The sequence below is a fragment of the Falco biarmicus genome, chromosome Z (genome assembly GCF_023638135.1).
Source record: "Falco biarmicus isolate bFalBia1 chromosome Z, bFalBia1.pri, whole genome shotgun sequence".
NCBI classification, from domain to species: Eukaryota; Metazoa; Chordata; class Aves; order Falconiformes; family Falconidae; genus Falco; species Falco biarmicus.
In genome coordinates, this window is record NC_079311.1 from 23,723,260 (window position 1) to 23,745,803 (window position 22,544).

General features: G+C 40.4%; 1 protein-coding gene across 3 annotated transcripts in view; it reads left to right on the top strand.

Annotated features, from left to right (window-relative positions):
- The window catches only part of MCC (MCC regulator of WNT signaling pathway), a 228,089-nt gene that overhangs the window by 137,139 nt on the left and 68,406 nt on the right, over window positions 1-22,544 (top strand). For all 3 annotated transcript variants that reach the window (XM_056323800.1, XM_056323801.1, XM_056323802.1), the window contains one exon: window positions 22,046-22,159. In XM_056323800.1, the coding sequence (XP_056179775.1) occupies window positions 22,046-22,159 (114 nt within the window). The remainder of the gene's footprint in view (window positions 1-22,045; window positions 22,160-22,544) is intronic.

Genomic DNA, 22,544 nt, shown 5'->3' on the forward strand with positions numbered 1-22,544 from the left:
CCCCCCCCCCCCCATTTACTGTCATTTGCAGATGTCATTAGCTCATGTTTAGTCCCCTCTTACAGGTATTGAAGTTAGATGAGATGTGACTCACCAGCTAATACCTCTGCACAGCTGAAACCTTGTTTGTTTACTGTTTTGTGGCTTTTTTTATGTCCAGGTGTAAGTTAATTTGAAAATAAGTATTCCTGAGACACTTGAAGTTTTAAATTAAATGGAATGTATTCTGTGGTTGCAACATCTAGGGCTTTTTTGTTTGTGTGTGTGACTGGTGATTTTTGTTTTGTTTTTTGACAAAGATCGCGGTGGCAGAACGGAAGTGAAGGTGCTTCCTGCTGTAGCCTTATTGCATTTCTATAAGGGTGTTTGGGAATAGTTTTTCATTATTACTTCCAATTTTTTTTTTTCTGCCTCTTAGCAGCTGGGCATTATTGGTGAAGCTGTTTAGCTAACAAATACAAGCCACTGTGTTTTTAAATCCATCGTGCCTTGTGCTCTAGATCCATTATTTTCTATGCCCATTATGGCTATGCATCCAGTTTGGGGCCTGCCAGTACCATAAATGTAAGCAACTCCAGTGGAGGGCTACCAAAATGATCAGGGGCTGGAGCACTTGCTGTGAGAGGAAAGGTTGAGTGATCTGGGCTTGTTCAGTCTGAAGAAAGGATGGCTTCAGGCTGATGTAACATAAGCCCCCTGTATCTGCAAGGTCGTTACCATGGAGGAGTCAGGCTTTTGCTGAGGTGCACAGTGGGAGCATGCAGAGACAAATAAATTGAGGTGAGAGTTCACAATATATGGGATAAAAACTTCCCTGTGAGGAGAGTCAAGCAAGAGAACTGGTTACTCAGAGGGGCTGTGCAGTCTCCATCCATGAAGGTTTTCAAGACCCAACTGTGCAAAAAGTCCTGAGCAACCTTGACTCTGCTGTGAGCAGGAGGCTGGGCTAGAGACCTACCATCCAATGTGAATGATTTTACAGTTCTGTACTATTCATCAGCCTTGTACCACTGCTGATCCTCTAGACTGTTCATGTCTCAGGTTTGTTTCCCTGTTTGAATAACAGTAAGTACATCACTGACCTGATGAGATGCATCCACGGGTGTGGAGGGAGGTAGTGGATGAAGTGGCTAAGCCACTATCTGTTGTATTTGAGAAATCATGATAGTCCAGTGAAGTTCTCATCGACTGGAAAAGGGGAAAACCCCCCGATTTTTAGGAAAGGGAAAAAGGAAGACCTGGGGAATTATAGGACGGTCAGTCTCCCCTCTGTGCCCGGTAGGATCATGCAGCAGATCCTCCTGGAAACTGTGCTAAGGCACATGGAAAATAAGGCGGTGATAGGTGACAGCCAACATGGCTTAACTGAGGGCAAATTGTGCCTGACAAATCTGGTGGCCTTCTACAATGAGGTTCCAATGAGGGTTGACAGATGGGGGAAGAGGGACTTCTTCTGTCATCTACCTGGACTTGTGCAAAGCTTTTGACACTGTCCTGCACAGCATCCTCGTGTCTAAACTGGAGACACATGGATGTGATGGATGGACCACTCAGTGGGTAAGGAATTGGCTGGATGGTTGCAGTCAAAGAGTTGTGGCGAATGGTTCAATGTCCAAGTGGAGGCCAGTGTCAAGTGACGTTCCTCTGGGATCACTACTGGAACTGGCGCTGTTTAACATCTTTGTCGGCGACATGGACAGTGGGATTGAGTGCAACCTCAGCAAGTTTGCCAATGACACCAAGCCGTGTGGTGTGGTCAACACACTGGAAGGTAGGGATGCTGTCCAGAGGGACCCTGACAGGCTTGAGACATGGGCACGTGTGAACCTCATGAAGTTCAGCAAGGCCAGGTGCAAGGTCCTGCACCTGGGCCAGGGCAATCCCAAGCACAAATACAGGCTGGGTGGATAGTGGATTGGGAGGAGCCCTGAGGACAAAGATTTGGGGTGTGTGGGTGACAAGAAGCTCAGCGTGACCCAGGAATGTATACTTGCAGCCCAGAAAGCCAACCAGATCCTGGGCTGCATCAGAAGAAGCATGGCCAGCAGGTCACAGGTGATTCTCCCACTCTGTTCTGCTGTCGTAAGACCCCACCTGGAGTACTGCATCCAGCTTTGGGACCCCCAACATAAGGCACGGGCCTGTTGGAAAGAGGTCAAAGGAGGGCCACAGAGATGGTCAGAGGGCTGCAGTACCTCTCCTGTGAGGACAGGCTGGAAGAGTTTGGGGTTGTTTAGCCTGGAGAAGAGAAGGCTCCAGGGAGAACTTACACCAGCCTGCCAGTAGAACCTGTAGTGGTGGATACAAAGCGTAATGATTTTAAACTACGAGAGGGTAGATTTAGATTAGATATTAGGAGGACATTCTTTACGGTCAGAGTCGTGAGGCGCTGGAACAGGTTGCCCAGAAAAGCCTGGATGCCCCATCCCTGGAGATGTTCAAGGTCAGGCTGGGTGGGACTCTGAACAGCCTGGTCTGGTGAAAGGTGTCCCTGCCCATGGCAGGGGGTTGAGAACTGGATGATATTTAAGGTCCCTTCCAATCCAAACCATTCCATGATTCTGTGATTCTGTGGTTACCTCTAGTTTCATAGGTCTTTTGAAATGCAGGTTGTATTTTCAAACATGCCTTTTAGGTACACTAACAGATGGTATTTTTATCTGCTGATACGTGCTTTGTAAGGAACTGACTTGGTCATCTTTTAAAATGAGGGTATGAACTGTCTTTGTCAGCTGTTCCTGTATTTCCATAGTGTCTGAGAGCAGAGCACATTACTATGATTAATTCGTAAAAGAAAGCAGGGGATTCTGAAATGACCACAAGGCTTCCATGAAACGTGGTCAAGTTGGAACTAACATAAGCTGTATCTATTATTTCAGTCCCCATTTGAGGTCCTGCTTTCCTAACTATAAATAATGTACAGCTCCTTTTCATAGTTTGTTCTGGACACTGGTCCTCACTGTAGCTTGCGTATATCTCTGTTCCTTTTAGTTTACTGTCCCCTCTGCGTTATAGCTGCTGCATTAAAATACTTTAAGGCACAGGATGATGATCTATAAGGTCCTTTTTGTTTGTTGCTGGTACGAGGGAGCTGCACAAGCTTTTTAATTTTCTCTGTTCAGCAAGGATAGATTGAAATATCTTGACTTTAGTATCTACTACACAATTTTCGAAAAAGTGTTGCCGAATTTTAATGTCTACAGTGGAAAAAAACCTCATTTCCATATTCATTGTACTACAACAATAAAGCTTTTCTTTCATTCCCTCCATGTTTTTGCTTCAGACAGATAAAATCACTGGTGCATTTGTGGTTTCATGTGAATGAAATGTCTCTTCTCAATTACTATTTTTAAACAAGCCTTTACATTCCCATTGTCCTAATCTGAAAAAAACATTATTTGTCACAAAAAAACTGGCAATGTCACCTCACATTTCATTTTTTAAAAAAAGGGTATTGACTTTAGAGTTTTCTTGGTTTCTAAGAACTGGCCATTTTTATACCAGTACTGTAGTGTATAATTCATGCACAGTAGACTAGCATAGTAAGCAGTGTTAACACTATGTTGTGCCTGCCAAAATATATTCATAAAATTCATTGGGGGCCAAGATGGTTGAATGATTAGAGCACTCGTCTGGGAAATGAAACACCTGGCTTCCAGTGCCAGGTCTGCCATTCCCTGTCTGATGTTTGCAAAAGAAAAGCAATCTCATTTATTCTTGTCTATGGAGAGAAATACCATTACCCACTCCTGTGAAGTGTTTATATGGTACTTCTCACTCCAATGTTTTGAAGTATTATTCATTTTACTTTCTGGCTCATCTTAGGAAATCCTAAGGATCCTTAGCCAGTAGCATGTGGTGTTTGCAGGCTTTAATTCAGAAGAGTTGACCATAATGAACCTCACAACTCTGTCTTTAAATGCGATACAGGAGTTTCTGGTTGTAATGTTATTGTCAGTGTTGTTGGGAAGATCAGACTAAATTACTTGGACTCCAAGAATATGAAGTTAATCTGAGCGGTTTTGTTGTTGTTTTGGGGAGATTGGGGTGGTGGAGTTTGGTTTGTTGGTATGGTTTTTTTGAGTGTAACATGTAAACTGCATCAGTTACATGCCACAATGCTATTTTGTTTTTACCTGCTGAGAGACTTAATTGAAGAGCAATTGAGGACTTTTCTTAAATCTCTGCCCATGTAATAATTTTTTTTAATTGTTTGAAAGATCGTAGTGTAATTCTGTCACACTGGGCATAGAAGAGTCTCCAGTCTTCCCATGGTCTGTGGGGAGTGTGAAGGAGGATGTAATAGTTTCAGAGTGGATGATTCAGACTGGTGGGAGAAACAACTCTATCCCACGTGTAAGGACTAGAAACCTAAAATGAGCTCCGATGGAAATTGAGCTACAATGTGTAAGGCCTGCTGGGATTTCAGAGCGCCGGGACATTTCTATCTGTGTACGTACATTCTGCTTGTGGCTGAGGAGTGGGTTGAGCAGATAGAGTGGTTGATTCTCACAGTTCCCATAATTTTTCTTGGCGGACAAAATCTGTCCATTGATTGTGAGATAGCTGAGGATGTAAAACAAAACCTAATTTTCCCTTGGCTGATTGTGCTGTATTTGTATCTCCTGCAGTATATAGTTCTGGGATGTGGGATAACACTAGAACCGTCAAGTTGGTAACACTGCAAAAATGTGCATGAGTTGTGCAGAAAGATGTTTATGTTTAAATGTCATGTTCTTGCCTAGAGCCATCTGGTTTATACTGTCCTCAAACTCTTTTCCAGATCTCTGTCTTATTTTCTGATTTTGTAATGTAATGGAACATTTGCTATTAATTAGAAACGAAAAGCCCTTAATCTCCTTACTCAAGAAAAGCAGCTAACTTAAATCTCAGGAAACTCAAGTATATTAATTCAGAGCAGGGTGGTCTAATTCACAGCACCATTTACAGACCAAGTCCACACAGTCTGTCATCGCAACCTTTGGGGAAAGGGGGGGGTGACTGCAGGGGAAGCATATGTAAGTGCTACAACTGAATGTCTCCCTAGGTGCTTGTGCACAGCCTGATGAGGAAGCTGTGAGCTGCTGTTGCTGCATCCTCATACAAAAAGGAAGAGAAGAGAATTGACGGCTCCAGAGTATGGCTGGTGGGCAGCACTGGATCATATAGCCAGCTGCTTCTACCTGCAAGGAGGGCCATAAAATAGGTGTTAGGAACCTTCTGTCAACACTGAAGAGTTTGGACCACTGCAGCTTAGAAAAAGCTTTGCTAGTCGCAACACATAAGCATTCCTGCTCTAACAGCAGCCCAAACTGGCACTTGTTCTTACCCAAATGTGGAAGAGGGGAAAGACTGGGGAGATTACGGCTGCTGTGGTATCCCACATGTTGCAGGTTTGTAGACTTAATTTCGTGCTTTTGCCAGGTGGTGGAACTGACCTTAGCAAAAAGTTTTTACCAGGTTAATGTGAATCCAATTTTGACCCACAGCACCTTGAGGAGACTGTGTACTGTTCTGCTAGTGCAGGGAACTGACTGTTTCACTTACATATATAATGCATATATATAAATGGAGCTTCAGTGGAGGTTTTGAGGGTATGTGAACTGTGCGTGATCAGAGCTGAGAGAAGAAGATTATAAATTTTTCTGGTTCTGTGCTATTGAGATTGGACAAATAGGAAATCTTAGTAACAGGATTAAGGAGCACTACAAATTACATTTACAGAAATACTCTGCGGGAGTTATTTGAGAAGATAAATTCAAGAATCTCATGTAGTTGGTGGAAACAATCTGAGGAAATGTTTCTTCCCTTCGTGCCCCTCACCTCCCTTCCTTCAGGAAATACCTGCACTTAAATTTGACTGGATGTAGGTACATGGTATGTTAGGAACATGAAAAATTGCACTGAAATATAGATAACCTTGACAGCTAACCCACACTGTACATGTAATTACACTTTTGTGATTACAATTTCTTTGAAGTGGGAGCAGAACAGGACTGAGGTTTATCTCCGCGATCGAAGTTTAGTGGAATATGTTTTTTATAAACTTTCTGTTTCAGTCCAGGCCTTAGAAATAGCTCTTTCAAAGTGTGTCCTGACAGGTGGACACCTCCTTACACTAGCAATATATCATGTATATCGTTAGGTTTTTACTTAGAGTGGCACAGATTTACAAATACACTGTCTGGTTCTGGAACCTTAGAACAAGACAATTGATTACTTTCCCCCATTTGCTGGGTCACATCCAATTTTATTTTTTCCCCTTTGTTATAGTGGACATTTGGACTTGTGCTGATTAGATTGCCTAGCAGTGATGTTAGAGCAAATAAACTGGCAGGAAGGTACGCCATTGTGTGATGCAGATTCACAATAGCATCTGTAGCTCTTTCCCCGTTCCAGTTGTTGAGACTGCAAGAGTGCTTTGAGATACATCCAGTGACTGAAACTGAACTGTGTCTGGAGCATTACGCCGAGATCACAAGGTAAGAATTCTTCCTTCAGGAGGAAAGTGTTGGCTTGTTTCAGGTTTGTTCCCCAGTCTTAACCCCCTCAGAAATTCCAGCATCTGCATGGCTAGAAGAAAGAGTCCGAAATACAGTCAAGTTCACTTAGGGAAACTGAGTGATAATTGCGTATAAGAAAAATAAGCTTATGTTTCAGAATCAGTTGTGTGATGCCATGAGTTTGCTTGGTGGGTCTCAGGTTCTGCAGTGAGATTTCCTCCAACATGGAAACAGTATGGCCTCTGATGGGATTAGAGGAAGAGTAGAAGAACCAGTGATGGTGAAAGCCTGTTTGTAGGGCAGCAGGCCTTGTTCCAAGCACAGAATGCTATCCTGTGATGGCTCCCAGGAGCGCAGGGAGAGTGGGAGGAGGGATGTTTGGCTGGTCAGGGTTCAGTTTGCAGGCACTGGATAGTCACTTTTGCTGCTTGTGCCCACATAGTCACTTGCAGCTTTGCCACGTGTGCTTCTGCGAGAGCTGTGCAACTTTTTTCAAGCTTGCCTATCTTTTAATAATAGTTTTGTGTGAAGTTCACTGTGGGTCCATCTAATGGCAAATTCAACTTCCAAGAACTGGCTGAGACACCTGAGGCGCAGCTGTGTATACTGTGTATACTGCAGCCAGCAGTACCTTCTTGTGTAGGTTCTTCAATCAGACAAAATGCTTTTATGTTACTTGAAGTGGACTGAGAAAGAAGGGGATTGGGAGGAGGAGGGACGAGTACTTTCTTATTGCAGAGTAAGAATATCCTTGCAAAGAATTAGTGACAGCTTAATTAATGTTTGTTTCCTACAACTATGACCTTTTTTAAAAAAGCTGATTTGTCTCAGCAAGGTTTTAAAAGTGGGGTGGTTTTTTTTTCAGCATATATTCTAAAATACTTTGGCACATGATTTAGCAGTTAGGTGCATTTCAGCTAAGTTAAATCATGAAGTGCTCCACAATTTTGAGCAGGTTAAAAAAAAAAAAAAAAGAAGACAGGTTACTTTTTAGTGTTCTGCTCTTTTCCAGGAATAACACATTTTAGATTTGGCCCTTGCTGTTGTAAATCTGATCCTTGTCACAAAGTCTTTTTTTAAAACATCTGTTTATCAACAGATTTTCTAGCAAGAGGCTTTGAGATTTTATGCTCTCTGGGGCTTAGGTATTGTGGCAGCTGAGAGTGCTGCTTCTGCCGCATACTCAGTATTGCAGCTGAAATAGGCAAAAATGGTGCCTGCAGACAGAGGCAATATTAATTGCTCCCTGCAATTAAATAAATAGCTGCATCGGTGCATAACAGCAGGAGGGAGAGGGTTAATGAGGGGCTAATTCTATCCTCAGAGGGACCACAGGGCTGATTGGAAACAGCTGCTGTACTGCAGGCTCTGGGCTGCACAGGGCGATGCTGTGGTGAGCCTGGCAGCTTGGGTGAAGAGAGGGAACAAGAGAAGAATGGTATGTAGGCAAGATAATAAACAATACAGCAAAGAAAGGACTTAGAAATGTATCCTAGGCCTGTGTCCCTGACAGAGGAGAATCTTAATAGGCAGGAGGGAAGGAAGGGAGAGTTCAGGCTGGAATTGCAGACTGGAGGGGGGGGGGCAGCCACTGGCATGCCCTTCACCTCGCTGTGTGAACATTAAGGCTTGCAGTTAAGTCAACATGCTATAGTGTAGGTGCAGCTTAGATATTGAAACAGCACAGCTGTGTTAATGGCATGCTTAGCTGAGCTAGCTGGCTCTGTTAGAAAAGGGGGGCGGGGGGGCATGTTGCTTAGGACAGATGCTGGATATACGTGACAGTGATTCACCAGAACTGCATATTTCTGATGGCATTTGTCAAAATATGAATGAGGATAGGAGTCTGGTTCATTGATGTCAGCAACACAAAAGTGAAATTATCCACAGCTCTGTAGGATATGAATAATTCTGTTAATTGTCATTTTTGGTACATACCATGGTGTTGTCACCTGAAAGTTGGCTTCTTTCTCTTCCTACACCTGTCATGTGCATAGACATGTCTTGTCTATTGCTTACATACCAGTAGCTGTTACTAGCATTCATGCACAAAACTTTCAGCAGATGCCTGGGTCTGCTTTTTGAATTGGTGCCTGCTTCTGTTGCTAAGGGTAGTTGTTAAAGCCCCAGAAATGCTTTAGCTTAAGCCAGAGCCTACCCACTTCACAGAGGTAAAACTGTGAATGCCTTTCCCACCCCTTTCTCCTAAAGACGAACATTTTTTCCTGCAGTTGATCAGTTAACTGAGGAGGGGGAGGAAACCATGTCAAACTTCTCAGCACAAAGAACCATGGAACATACCCCAGAGGTATACTTGAGAAGACAGGCTAGATTGACCCAAATGTTAATGTAGCAGAGGCCAGTGATGTAATAGATGCATAGATTTTGGTTGCTGATAGCAAAAAGTGGTTAGCCTTGTCAGCTCCGCAGCCAAGCACTGTCCCACAGGGCTGTAATGTGTCGAGCACCAGAACTGTAAAACTAGAGTGCTCCAAAGAAAGACAAAAGGGAAGATCAAAAGTGAAAGAACACCTTCTGTTAAATAGATTAGGGCATGTCCACCTCAGATGATGAGGGAGGAAAGAGGGTATATGTTTAAAGAGAGCATTATAAATTAATAAGTGATGCAAAGAAGATCAGAAGGGACAAAAGTTACCCTTGAGGTGCAGAACACCACCAGGGAAGCACTGCAGCACCCAGTTCTTACACTTTGTCTTCAGATTCTGTGATCCACCACTCTCGGAGGCAGGATGCTGGACTTCCAGCCTGTGGTGTGGCCTAATACAGCACTCCTTAAGTATGCTCTTTGAATGAGAAAACTCACTTTAAGATGGGGAGTAATATGGTCCTATATTTTTTCACTGATGTTTCTTCAGTTGGTTTGGAGTGGCTTACTGTTTCATTATTAAAATCATGTTAAGATAATACTTTTTAATATGTCAAGATTTTGGAGCCCACGGTAACTATTTTTGAGAATGTAAATAAAAAAAGACAGCAATGTAACTCTTCACTTGAATTGTTAAGTGTCATGTTACCCAAATGGTGAAGCAGTGGAATATGAAAAAAGTAACTTCCACTTTCACTCTGCCAAATTATGTGGGTAATAAACCATATGCTATATAAAGATACAAACAAGAATGCTATATGAGTGAGAAATGTGCTCTATGAAGAATTAACACAGAATAGCTTTAGCTTTGGTAGCAGCAAGCGTTTGGATCCTATGTAATGTGCAGGGGTGAAAAATAAGCCAGGTGTTAAATGGATTAATGCAGCGTTGATCCTTTTCTGTCAGGACAATTAACATGAGTAAAATATTTACCCTAATTTAAACAGATAAGATAAACACAATAACTGTATTGTGTACCTCTTAAGACTAATGTTCCTCTGTGGGCAGCAGAGAGCACAAGATTTATTTCCTGAACCTTATGCAAATTTATAGCTGTGCTAGTTACTGCTTGAAAGCTCTTTATGAGCCATGTTCACAGAGACTCTTTTTTTTTTTGTGTATGTAAAGTGAAAGTGGTCATAAGAATGATGGAGACATTTTGAAGTGTTAAATGGCATGTGTGACTCGTACAATGCCTTTAAATTATAAATTTTGCCTTGTCATGACCCCTGATTTTCTTTTATGTATGTGCATATGTGGGCATGCATTTGTATGATATAAAAATAAAAAATGTATTTTGTTAAATGCTTTAGAAGTTACTTCCTGTGCTGTCCTGACTTCCTTAGAGAATTAGTAATGTTTTTTGTGTTATTATTTGATGATTTAAAGCAAAAAAAACTACACTCAAGGAGAGAACGACAGTCTCATGGGATGTGCACTTTCCATGGAACTGTGCTCTGGACTCATAAATATCTATGCAACTCCTGTTTATTTAATAGGATTGCATGGGTGAAATACGGGGTCAGATTTGGCATTCAGAGTCCAAGATAAGGAGTGAACCTGCCTTCGACTTGGTAGACACAGGCATGTAATGGTGGAAATACTGTGTAAATTAATCTCAAAATGTTAGAGCAATTGCTATTTTTAGTCTTTGACTGAAGTGTTCAACTTTGCTAATTATAAGCATCTGTAATTTCATTAAGTGCAATTAAATTTTGAGCATGTGTATATACCAGAGAAGACTAATTGTCCAATAGACACTGTAAAACATTTAAATCTTAACTTGCATTCTTTTTCAAAGAAATTGCAGTGAAAAGGTCATATAAAATGGGTAGTCATTACCAAAATACATAGTAGTCTGGTTAGAAAATGCCTTTTCTATTTGCAGAATTTTCTTACATTTAGCTGTTTTGTTATACACTTTTTTCCTGACAAACAAGGCATTTTTTTTAATGTCAATTGAAAAAGAAAATAGAGGCATCCTCACTTGAAGAAGAATTGAAGCTCATCTGTCAAGTCTTTGCATCTGCAGTTTTGATACAAAAGAACAAAAATGAACTCAGTGTGGGAGGAGAGGTTATGAGAAACAGATTTAATCTTGTGCTGGCATTTACCAGACATCTTTTCCCACTCATGAGTTGTGCAGACAATTGTGAACTGCACTGAAATTCTAACCATTACATTCGTGAATGACACTTAGATTGATTAGTTTCAGGTTTGTAATCACTGGCTACTTGTACCTTTCAATTATTTTTGATGCTATCTTTACAAATTGCCATCACCAGTTGACTCAAATGTTCTCGTATGGTTTTGTCATGCTACAGGCACTTGATTCTCTGCAAATTTTACAGCTACTTGCTTTTGTATTTGGAGAAGCCTGCTAAAAAAATGGCTGAAAAAGTACAAAACCACTTGAACAATGTGCTATGCCTGATGCTGATGGCAAAGATACTATGTTGGATTATTAGTCCAGTGCACAACAAAAGAAAATAATTCCCCTGAATGGGATAGTAGATCCAGGTGTTACAGAAATACTGAAAAAGCCTATTTACATAAATTCCTGTTCAGTAAGCAGATTGAAGTGTGCCAGCTGTGCCGACTTGTCTGTACTAATGCAACTGATAATAAACATTTGTCAATATTTATTTTGATCTTTTCAGATGTTTGTGCACTGGAGATTCCCTTGCTTAAAATATGAGCCATATAGTGACTCGAAAAGAAAAATACATTCATGCAATTGAATTTCTTTCAAAAAGCCTTGTTCATGAATGGTACATCTCTGCGCTGTCTGGTACTTTTGAAAGGTGGTTGACATCAGGAAGGAGTTTGAGGCATCATGCAGAAATCTTGCATGAGGTTTTTCTGGTGGTTAGCACCAGATGTGAGCATACATATAACTGGTATCACTTGGAGGACGTCATGGTTGTGGAGGGCATTTTTGGTTTCTCAGTCTCGAACTCACTGCTTTGGTCTCTCAGAAAAAGACCTGGTTTTCACTAGTGCAATTTTTTTTTCCTGCTTTTCAAGAAAAAGGAAGGGGTTTTAAGTGGAATTCTGCAATAAGCTTTATTTCAAATGAACTTCAGCATAGAGAGAAAGAACTTACGTGGATAGACCTATGGACTGCTTTTAGAAGGAAGGGATTTTGTTAGGATAGAACATAAAAATTGTGCTTGAGATTTTTTCTTTACTTACATGCTTTCATCAAGAATGGAGGTTGATTGTTTATCTAAATAAAATAATAAAAATACCCAACAACCAGATACTAGTTTACTGATGTGCTAAAACCCAGCTAAGCAGATGCTTTTTTAGCTTTTTCTGATGCAACCAAACTCCAACAATGTTGTAGTAACTCTCTTTTTTAACCTTTTCTTTGTAAGGTAGTCATTTTTAAAGGTGATTCATCATGGAGCTTTATCAGGGCTGTATTTTGCAATAGTGATTGTTTCCTATCCAATTTGTTATAATTATAGTTTTGGTAATACCATCCAGTGCAGTGGGAGAACTCAACAAGGAATAATGCAGTCTCCTGCAGTTTGCCATCCATTTGCAAAGCTTTCAGTAAAATCAGTCAAATTTTCCCTGGTGTATTGACCAGGTAATAAGAAGGAGGCAGTGAAAGATGCAGGACTTGACATCTAGAAATGCAAAAATACGCTGGATGTTGCTTATGAGTGAAATGCTCTTACAAGGTTTACCAAGGTTTATGGCATGTAGCTAGAGGGAAGTTGTGGAAGCTTCCTGCAGGAACTGAAGTTACAGTAGCACAAGTAATTTCCCTGCCTAGGTATTTATAATAAGTTTTGATGTCTAATAAGTTTTAAGAAGTTAACTCCCCTTGGGGAAATTGCATAGCCAGTTTTGCACTGGTTGGCTGGTAAGGATTGTTAAGCAAAAGAACTGAGATCTGCCTGAATTGGCAAGTCTGACTAGGGAACAGTCACTTGTGCTAGGAATTGACCTGCAATAGTGAGACACTGACCTGGGAATGTAGCACAGACAGGTCCGAGACGTACAGCCAGGAGTGTAAAGGTGATACCAGGTAGGTAAGCCATACACAACTTGAGTGTTGTTTATAGTATGTTGCCTTTCTAAAAAAGGTTTTAGAAACACTACTTTCTTGTAAGCCAGGAGGTCACTGGAGACCTCAGCTCGTTCCTCTGCCTGTACTACACATCCTGGAGAACACTTAACTGGTGGGTGCAGTTTCGGGGGGGGGGGGGGGGGGGCGGGGGTGTCTGGGAGAAGCAGCCATCAGAAGTCTGATGCAGAGGGGGTGGCTGGTGGCCTGACGTTAAAGAAACAGGGAGGGGAATATAGAGGTCTCAGAGATGCAGCTAACTTTGGAATGACGAAGTAATTAAGAACTGAGCTGAACGTATTTTGTTAAGCAAGCACATGCTCATCCAGGGACTCAGGGCTCTAAAGTTGTTTAGCTGCTTTTAAAAATTGTTTTAGAGCTGTAACTTTGGAAGCGACATAATGGATGTTCTAGTAAAGCACTACAGGGCGTGAGCTGACCAGGAAAAGCTGGAAAGATGTTTGCTTTCTATGGATTTCAGACAGTTGGACAAGTACATTCTAGGGGCTTCTGCTGATGGGTTTGGTGGTGTCTTCCCCCACCTCCCCTTGCTGAAGCATCAGATTTTGGCTTATGGTGGAAAACCGTACGTCATGGATCAGTGATGTGACCTGCAATACAAATTTTGTTTCTCAGATCAGCAGATGATGTGGGTCATACTGGAGACAAAGATCCTTGTATCACTGAAAGTATAGCTTTGTTGCAAGTCCGTAGTTTTACCTTTGGAAATCAGAAATAATTTACTGGTCCAGAAGTTTTGAAAAGAACACAAGAACCATGGAATGCTTTTTAAAATTATTATTAAATTAGCATAATAAGTAGTACCTAATTTTTAGTGGCTCTTGAATGGCGAGCTCTGTTTCAAAAGATCTGGATTGTTGTCAGTCAGAAGAGACTGAAGTTAAGGTGATATAAATGTGGTGGGGCTGTTGATGATCCAAGATGATGTGTGTGAGCTTACACCTTGGCTGTGATGTTGTTTTGTCCAGTGCTAGAAAGTGGTCACCTTAATGCTAAATGCAGAGGATTGAGTGAGGATTGAGTGAGGATTGCATTTTGGCGATTAGTTTTCCGCTCCTTTCTTTCCTGAGGGGAGAATGGTGTGCCTATCACCTCAGCAGTTGTCCTTGCAAATGGGAAAGGAATAGAGAAAAGGCCTTTGGCATCCTGAGATTCACAAGGGATAAGGACCTGCAATGAACCTTACTGGGTTTTTTTTCCTCTTCTCAGTTAATTTTCTCCAGTTTTGCTGGGCAGAAGGGGAGATAGAAAAAAAATTAGGGCTGTTTCTTCTTTCAGTCAATTCAGTGATAAAAGCAAAGAGATAATTTGACTTGAATTATATTGAGAGTATTTGTAAGGAGGGTAGGAATGCTAAAAAGTTAACTCAAGTGGGACATCTGAAGCCCTCCCTTGCTCATACTGGTGTATTAATATAATTTTATTTTTTTTTTTACTTAATGAAAGGCTGTGGTTGCAGACAGTGTGTTGAGACTGAGTTGAAATGAAGACAGGTTTGTACTAAGCGTGGTGTCCCCACCACCCCATTATCCATCCCCTGCATTACTGTTACTTCACTCCCTTACTGAGAGTGGAGCTGGCAACAGGTTCCTCTTTTGGAGAGCAGAAGCAAGGCTGAGCATTCATAGATAGTGCAAAAGCCAGGGAAGTGGCTAAAGGTGTGGACATGTGGGCTGCCCTACAATGGGACAGTTAGGGTTCTTAAGAATCCCCAAAGGGTCAACTTTGCAACTTTACCATCTCCAGATTCAGATGGTTATCTCATTTGGTTACTTCTAAGTCTCATTCTCAGGCTTTCCTTCTCAGGTCACCTAAAATTTTCTTTTACATGAAGGTATAAACATCTGTTGTAATAGAAGTAGAACCATTAGTCTAGCCTTCAGGCACACTCAGAAGTACAAATTAGCACCATGCTCCATTCATCAAGTGTGAATTGTCAGATTCATTTTTCAAAGGAAAATCTTTTCCATGATTATATTCTTCTTTCTTTTTTTTTTTTAATGTGTTGTAAAACTGATGCTACTCACTGGAATATCATTAGATTACCTGTTCCAGGAACATTTTTTGAACAATCCTGTAGCATATTTTCTTTATTGAACACTTTTTACTGTGATTAAGGTGGGAGGTTTTTTCTGTATTTAAGAAATGGTTTGAAATATTCACATATGCCTGCAAATGTTAATTTCCATAAAAAACCCCGCACCAATCCTCAATTGGAATTGTTTACAAATAATGCAAACAGATTGAACACATCTTCCACAGATTTTTCAAATTAAAACAAAGTATGTCTTACAAACACTTGGTCTTTGTTTTTCTAGAACTTGGATGGCTCCATCCTGGCTTGTGTTGGCACATTGTTTGTTTAGTATTGCACAAGCTTATGAAGTAACTGTCTAATGTCTAGTATGACAATAATTGCTTCAGCAGCATAGTCACAAAATGTGTTTTTTGTAGGCTTTTTGTTAGCATATAAAAGTTGTTTCAAACATAGTGTCAGGGCATCTTCGTAGGCACATCCAACAATTCAGTAATACTGCTTTTTTAGTCATTTTGTCTTTACCTTAGGTAATTACTTAAAGAGCTGTTGGCTGTGGTGTTTCAGGGCTATGCTTTAGAGATCGTACAACTGAAATAGTCTGGGGAATACTGAGCTGTCCTGTCGCAGCTTCTGGGAGATGGTGGTTCTTTTAAGTTTTCCATGTACTTGACAGTACATTCACAGAAATGGACTTTGATTATATTTATTTCATCTCTTGGACCCTAAAAAAGCAGCTTTCATGCCACCAGGAAAAGGTGGCCTGAAAATTGTGTAGGACTGAGAAGAAAAATGTTTTAGAGTACACATTCCTGTAACAATCACTTTAAGTGTATTATTGGCAAGTAGTGCTACTCTGTGGTCCTGATAAAATGTGCATTTGACAACACCTTTGACTTTGTGTGTACAGCAAATGTCTGTAACACAAGTTTTGTATCTTTAACTTCTCTCTTAGAAATTTTTTTAAGCTTTGCCTAGATTTTCCAGTGTTTAGAAAATTTTTGTTTCCTTGTTGTGTGTACCTGTGCTATAATATCTTTCATCTTTTTTATTCTGTGTAAGTTTTTCTCTTGTACATTTATTACATGTCTTAAGTATGAGTGCCAGCGTTATCTAAGCTTTTCCTGGGCTAACACTGTCATTGTGCTCTGCTGCCATTAATGAAAGTTCACAATGCACAGCACAATCACAGCCCTAAGATTGCTGAAGTCAAAATCCAGGCAAGGTTTCATTGTTCTGTCTTAAAATGTGTTTTTCATTATGAACTTACATTACCAACCTTTTCATTTCCCTGACAGGAACTGTAGGTTTTAGTGATGTTTCCCTCTTTTTCTTGAAGAGGAAGGGTGTGAGAAAATACAATGTGTTGTAGGCATTTGTTATTGTTTTGCCCTTTCTGCAGTTTTATCTGGGATTCCGACTGTATTTTCCATGCTATCCTCTACACCTTCCATCTCTCGTCTTACAAAGCAGCTTGGGTTTTCACATCCACTGTAGTGTTCAGTGTCATTTCATAACAGGAAAACTGAGGAAGTTTTCAGAGATGAGGCAGTGTTGTGAATATTTGATTCAGGTGTTTTTGTGTATACTGCCTGTCATTAAAATAAGTAGTAGCAATACACAGAAAATGTCCATGTTGTGGGCTGTTTGCACTAAACCATGCAAAATACAAGTGGGGAACAAAATAGAGGAGAGGATGTTGGAGACCAGTACTCTCTGACAAGGTTCTTTTAGATGCTCTGTGCATGGAGAGGGTGTCATGTTTAACATCAGATTTACTTATTTGAAGACAGTTGATGTTACCCAGGATTTCTGATTTAGCTGGGTGATACAAAACATACTGAAAACCCAACACAAATGTAAGTTACATGGTTCGGTCATGATACCGATGTGATTCTTTACCACTCTCTGTAATACGCTTACTGTAACAACACTGGGCACCCCCCGACTCGCCAGGAAGACGTATGTGCGTTGAAGCCAGTCCAAGCCCGTTGCTCTCTTTGAAATTCTTTTGCTAGCTTTCTGGGGTTTATATGCGATGTTGTGCTGAGCCGCATATACACCTCCTGCTTGTTGGCCTGGCAAACTCAGCAACATTCACACTCTTTTAATGAACATAGGGAGAAACCTTTGCCAGCTGATGTGCTCAGCTGTTGATAGCTGTTCATCTAAAACGAAGACCACACCTAGGACCCCTTGGTGTTGAGATCAAGTCAGCTGCTTTGCAACAGCTGTGATCAGTCCCAGCCTGCATTATTCCAGAGCTTTGTGGGCATCTCGTTCTGGCACATCTCCTCAGAGCCTTCTTACATGGTAGGCATCCAGTCAGTCACAGAGGACACACATAGAACGAATAAATTGGTCTTCTTGTGTTTGCCTGCTTTGTATTGCTATATGGGTTGGTGTCTCCTTACCATGATCTTGATGCTTTTATGGCTTCCCTGTTATGTCAGAGGTTATGTTTCTGAACATCTGTTCCCAAGCTGATGTGTGGCTGTACTGTAGCCAAGGAAGGCAGGAAACAAGAGGAAAGGTTAAGATCAGTTCTTTAATTTTGCAGAGAGGGATGTGCTTAGGTCCTTTTTGTGACTTCTCTCTTGAAAATAACAACCATATGCAGTGGGTACAACTGGATTTAGCAATATGGTTTAATTAGTCTAGTTCCAGGCTGAGGGAAGGAAAAATGTGGGCTGAACTTAGTGGTGAGGATCACAGTTCACAATGGCAGGGGAAAATGATGAGTATAAGAATAATTGTACTGTTTTGCAGTGCTTTAACTTTATCATTTTTTTCAGCAGCCTCCTTCATTGCCCTTTGTATCTTTCTCTTGTTTGGTTAATGGTCTTGGAACACTTGCAGCAATATGTACTTCCTACCATGTCAGCAGTCCCCTGCTTCCTTGGATTCAGTTATTACTACTATTCCATCCACTTCTTGTATTATTTTCCCCACAAAATTCTTAAAAAACCTGACCAACAGCAAATACTGGTTTTAATTGTACCTGCATAGAATATTTCACAAAGCCCAGCACCAAAAGCAGTGTTTAAAGCACAGTGCAAAATATACATCATTAAATCATGTCTAGAGCGTTGTATGAGATGTTTGTAAAAGCAGGCATAATGGTGAAGAGACTGTAGTCATAAAGGAGGCTGGAAGATTGGTCAAGTGGTTGCTTTTCCTAAGCTCGTGCTTATTCTTTTTTTATTATTCTATTTTTCAAAACTTAGCTGTACAGTGTTTTGTATTTTAAAGATAGCATGCCATGCATGGTTTGTTATTTTATAATATTAATAATATAATAAATAATAATTGTTATAATATATTTACCATATAAAAACCTGGCAGGATAGTATTGGGTATAAAATGTGGTGTATATATGCTTCAGTAAACAACCTGCTATTGTCATTGCAGAAAATTCATATAAATTGTAGCTTCTAAGTTAAGATAGGTGATGCATTTTTTTATTAATATTATGAATCCAATTTCTTTTCTGAAAGTATTCTTATTTGCTTGGATGATGGTAGAGAGGCAAGTTGTTTGGTTGCCTAATCCCTTTTCAGTCATTGCTCTTGCATGTCTTGACCTTGCCTATCCTGTTGGACAGTTTGGGTGCATCAGCATCACAGGGTTATTTTCCTGATGGAATTCAATAGTAGCTGTGTCAGATCAGTATAAAGTTTATGAACAATACGGACTTTATCAATTAACTGTTTTCTTTGTATGGAGTAGTTCTTTGTGGGAGCTGTTGCTTAAAGGTGCAGACCAGTATGTTGTACAAATGGAGCTTTGTGGTGTCTGTGTTAATTTTTACAAACTAATGAGGTTTTTATCTGTTTCATAATTTTGTGTCATTAAGAGGCAGCCCACCTTGAACTGTAAATGTCTGTTATGGATGTTAGTGATAGTAACTCTGCCGTGTGTATCACTGTTTGCTGAGGAGAGGAAAAAAAAGGGGTATGCCATATGGCTAGCTGCATGCTTCTCTCTCTCACAGTTGTCGTATTCCATAGTGATTGAATGCTGCAGAGTTACAGTTGTGACTGACCTACTGCCTTCCAATTAAGATTTTTAAATGGAATCTTTCCAACTCCAGTATAGTTTGGATGATTGAATTTGAATTCTAAACGTGAGCTTTTTTTCCCAGAGTGACTTCTGTAGCTCTTTGCTCAGATGTTTCCTTGTTTGTGTTACAGCAACATCCAAAGATCTGTGTTCTAGTTCCCACCCTGCTGTGTGCTATAAAACAACACTGGGAAGCACTGTGGGAATGCTCACACCTAAGGGAAGATGCAGCAATACTTTGTACACCTTTTATGAGGAACTGGGGAGGAGAGCTTGGCTCTGCCAAGAATACACAGCTACGCTAGCTGTGTAACCTTATTACATATTGTAGTAGTAGCTGGAGGCACCACTTGCGTATGACTTACTACTGTGTGCACTGGGGATATACATGAAACCAAGGAGTATCCCAAGCAGCCCTCTTCTATGATAATATCCTGTTGTCTAGTCTGCCCTTTCAGTAACTCTGGGGTTTTTTTTGGGGGGTGGGTTTTTTTTTTAATTATTGTTATTAGTAGTAGTACTTGGAAACTGGACCGCTCCAGTTAGTGAAAGGAAAGGATAACTCTGGATAGTAAAAGATGAAGCAAAATTTTCTTGTAATTAGTAAAGATATCCTTGGTTGCTTGGGGAAGAGGGGTCCTATGTTTAACAGGGAGGCTGTTGTAATTCATGTGTTGGATACCCTTGTGTGGCCGGAGCTGCCAGGCCAGGAAGCAGCATTGCTATAAAACTATAGACACAACTCATGCTGTCTCTTAGCCAGTTTGGGGTGTGCTAGGAGGTGTGAAGAAGAGCTGAGCTGACTGCACTGTGGGAAGAGGACAAAGACAAATCCATAAGAAGTCCACATCATTAGTTCCACTGCTCAGAGGCAAAGTTGTTTTTCATTGGGATTTTTAGATCAGTGGTGTTCATTTATATTACAGCACCAAGTGTATGGACATTAATGGTCTGGTATTTAATTCAAACCATTACTGGTGTTCATGTAATTACAGTGTACAAAAAGGGATGATACTTACTTGACTATGTAGCTTTGGTTTATTCAGTTTAGAGAATTGTAGCCATTTTTTCGTGTATTATATGAAAGCCGTGGTGAAGGATGCAAGATCTGATGAACAAAGCGGTGAGCTTCATTGCAACACTTCTGCTCTGTAAAGGGAATAAGATGAAAGAGAGGCTTATAAATTCACTAGCTTTACTGAAAATTGGAAGTCAATTATGAACAGATTGGTTCAATTAGACTTGTTCTTGTTTCTCCACACTGTAAAACTAGTGCATAGTTTCCTGTGGTAGGAAGGAAGGCCTTCTGCTGAAGGCCAAGGATATTTATTCAGGGCGGTTTTGAGTTTATTAAGAGGTTTCAGCATACGTACTTCAAAGAAGCTACGTAGCATATGTCCATGGCAGGCCTGAATTACTGTGTTTTCACTTGAAAAATGAGGCTGCATCAAGAACCTTAAACCTACTGCAACATCAAATTGTGTATGTGTATATTTGTACTGAAATTAGTAACTGCACCTGTGTAAGACATTTCTGTAGCCAACATAATAAAAATGCTTTCAATTGAACTCACAAACGAGGATGTCTGGATCTTCTAGCGCAACTGGTTACACTGCACTTGAAACTGCACAATTCACATTTAAAAATCTTTATAAAATTATGTTTTCTGTTATGAAGCCATGGGTGGCCTTTTCTATAACAATGGAATACTTTTAAGTGAAGGAGCTGTTGCCAAATCATCTGGTCGCTCTGCTGTTGAACAGGTACTTTCACACATCAGTATGTGAACACACTTATGGTTTTGTTGGCTTCTGGTATTGTAAAGGTAAAACTGCTACCAAAAGCAGAACACATTAGCAGATTGACTGGAAGTGAAAGATGAAAAATAAAAGTGACTCTCCCAATAAAATGTCAGCTTGAAGGATTGAAGCTGGCTGGAGGACTAGAAATGGGGTGCGTGTTTCAGTCTGAGTCTTGGCTGCAGAACGATGTTTGCTGCGTTGCTTGGTCCGGTGTGAAGCTTTTGTCAAGTCACCCAGTATAACGTGGAGTTGTTTCTTTACTACTACAAAGAAAGACTTCAGTATTAGTGGCTAGTTTTCCTCCTGGACTTTTCGGTTGTAGTTGTCAGTACAGAGTGTTGAATTCTAGCTGGTGCCTTTGGTGTAATGAGGAATGAGATATTTAAGGACAGGAAGAGAGTGTGGATGAGTTACAAGTATAGGGTTCTTTTAAGAATTGTTCTTAATTTCTAAGTTGTGTACTTAATATAATATAGATTACTTTAGTTACCCTAGTGTGCTCTATATTTCCACATGCTATCACTTAAAGGTAGAACATGTCTGTCCTCAAAAGGATCTGGTGCAGAAAGAAAAACAGTTCAGGTTCTTCATGTGTGGCTTCAGTAGATTAGAATCACTGAAACTCACTGACGTGGGACCAAGGAGAAAAACAACTGCAGAGCAGTAGCCCAAAGTGGAGTAAGCTTTAGTTGCGAAATAAAACTGAATCCTATGTGTGGAGTTATTCCCTTCACCAAACTGATAACGTCTGCATGTCTGAAGGCATCAAAACATGATACACCTTCTTTTACGATACAAATCTGAGTCAACATTTAATATAAGGTTTTATAACACAAGACTCAAGCTATTTCCTATTAAACTAACATTAGAACTAACCTACACATTTCCAGCTGAATTATACTTCACTGTATTTAGCCTTATAATGTGTTTTCTGATGAAGGGATGTGTAGGCTGCCTGGAGGGGACATTTCCATTTAAAACGTGTTTAGCTGCATGTGGATTTCTTTTAGACTTTTGTTACACTAAGGTTCCTATTGCTTACTACCCAAATCCACAGACACTGTAGGTGCTGTGTAATACTGTATCTTCTTTCAAATACTGCTGCCACATGGCTTCTGAATGGGCTAATTATTTTTTTTTCCTTTTGCCTTCTAGCTTCATTTAGCAGCCCTGGCTTCATTAAAGGGAGACATAGTGGAGCTTAATAAACGTCTACAACAAACAGAAAGGGAGCGTGACCTGTTGGAAAAGAAATTGGCGAAAGCACAGGTGAGCAATAGTTCAAGATTCTAAAGATGGTCCTTGGTTTTGTGTGCTCCTTGTTCTTCAGAGAGAAATAGGATATGTGGGGAGAGGGTAAAATCTCTGAACAGTGTCACAAGTGGAAAGAATTTGAAGACTGCAAGAAACATAGCTGCCGTGGGTTTCAAGTTTTGTATGCTGATTACATTCTTCTGAAAAATACCAAGAAAGAATTAGATTGGTTTTGTTTTGAAGCCAATATAAACAGTGACTGCTTTGAAATATTTTAGAATATAAAAATTGCAGCATACTCCATAGATTAGGTAACTGATTGCAGAGCCTTCCACTCCTGGGCCAGATTCAAGCACATCACGGATTTATGCTGATCAAAAGCTGTTGCAAATTGGCAGTG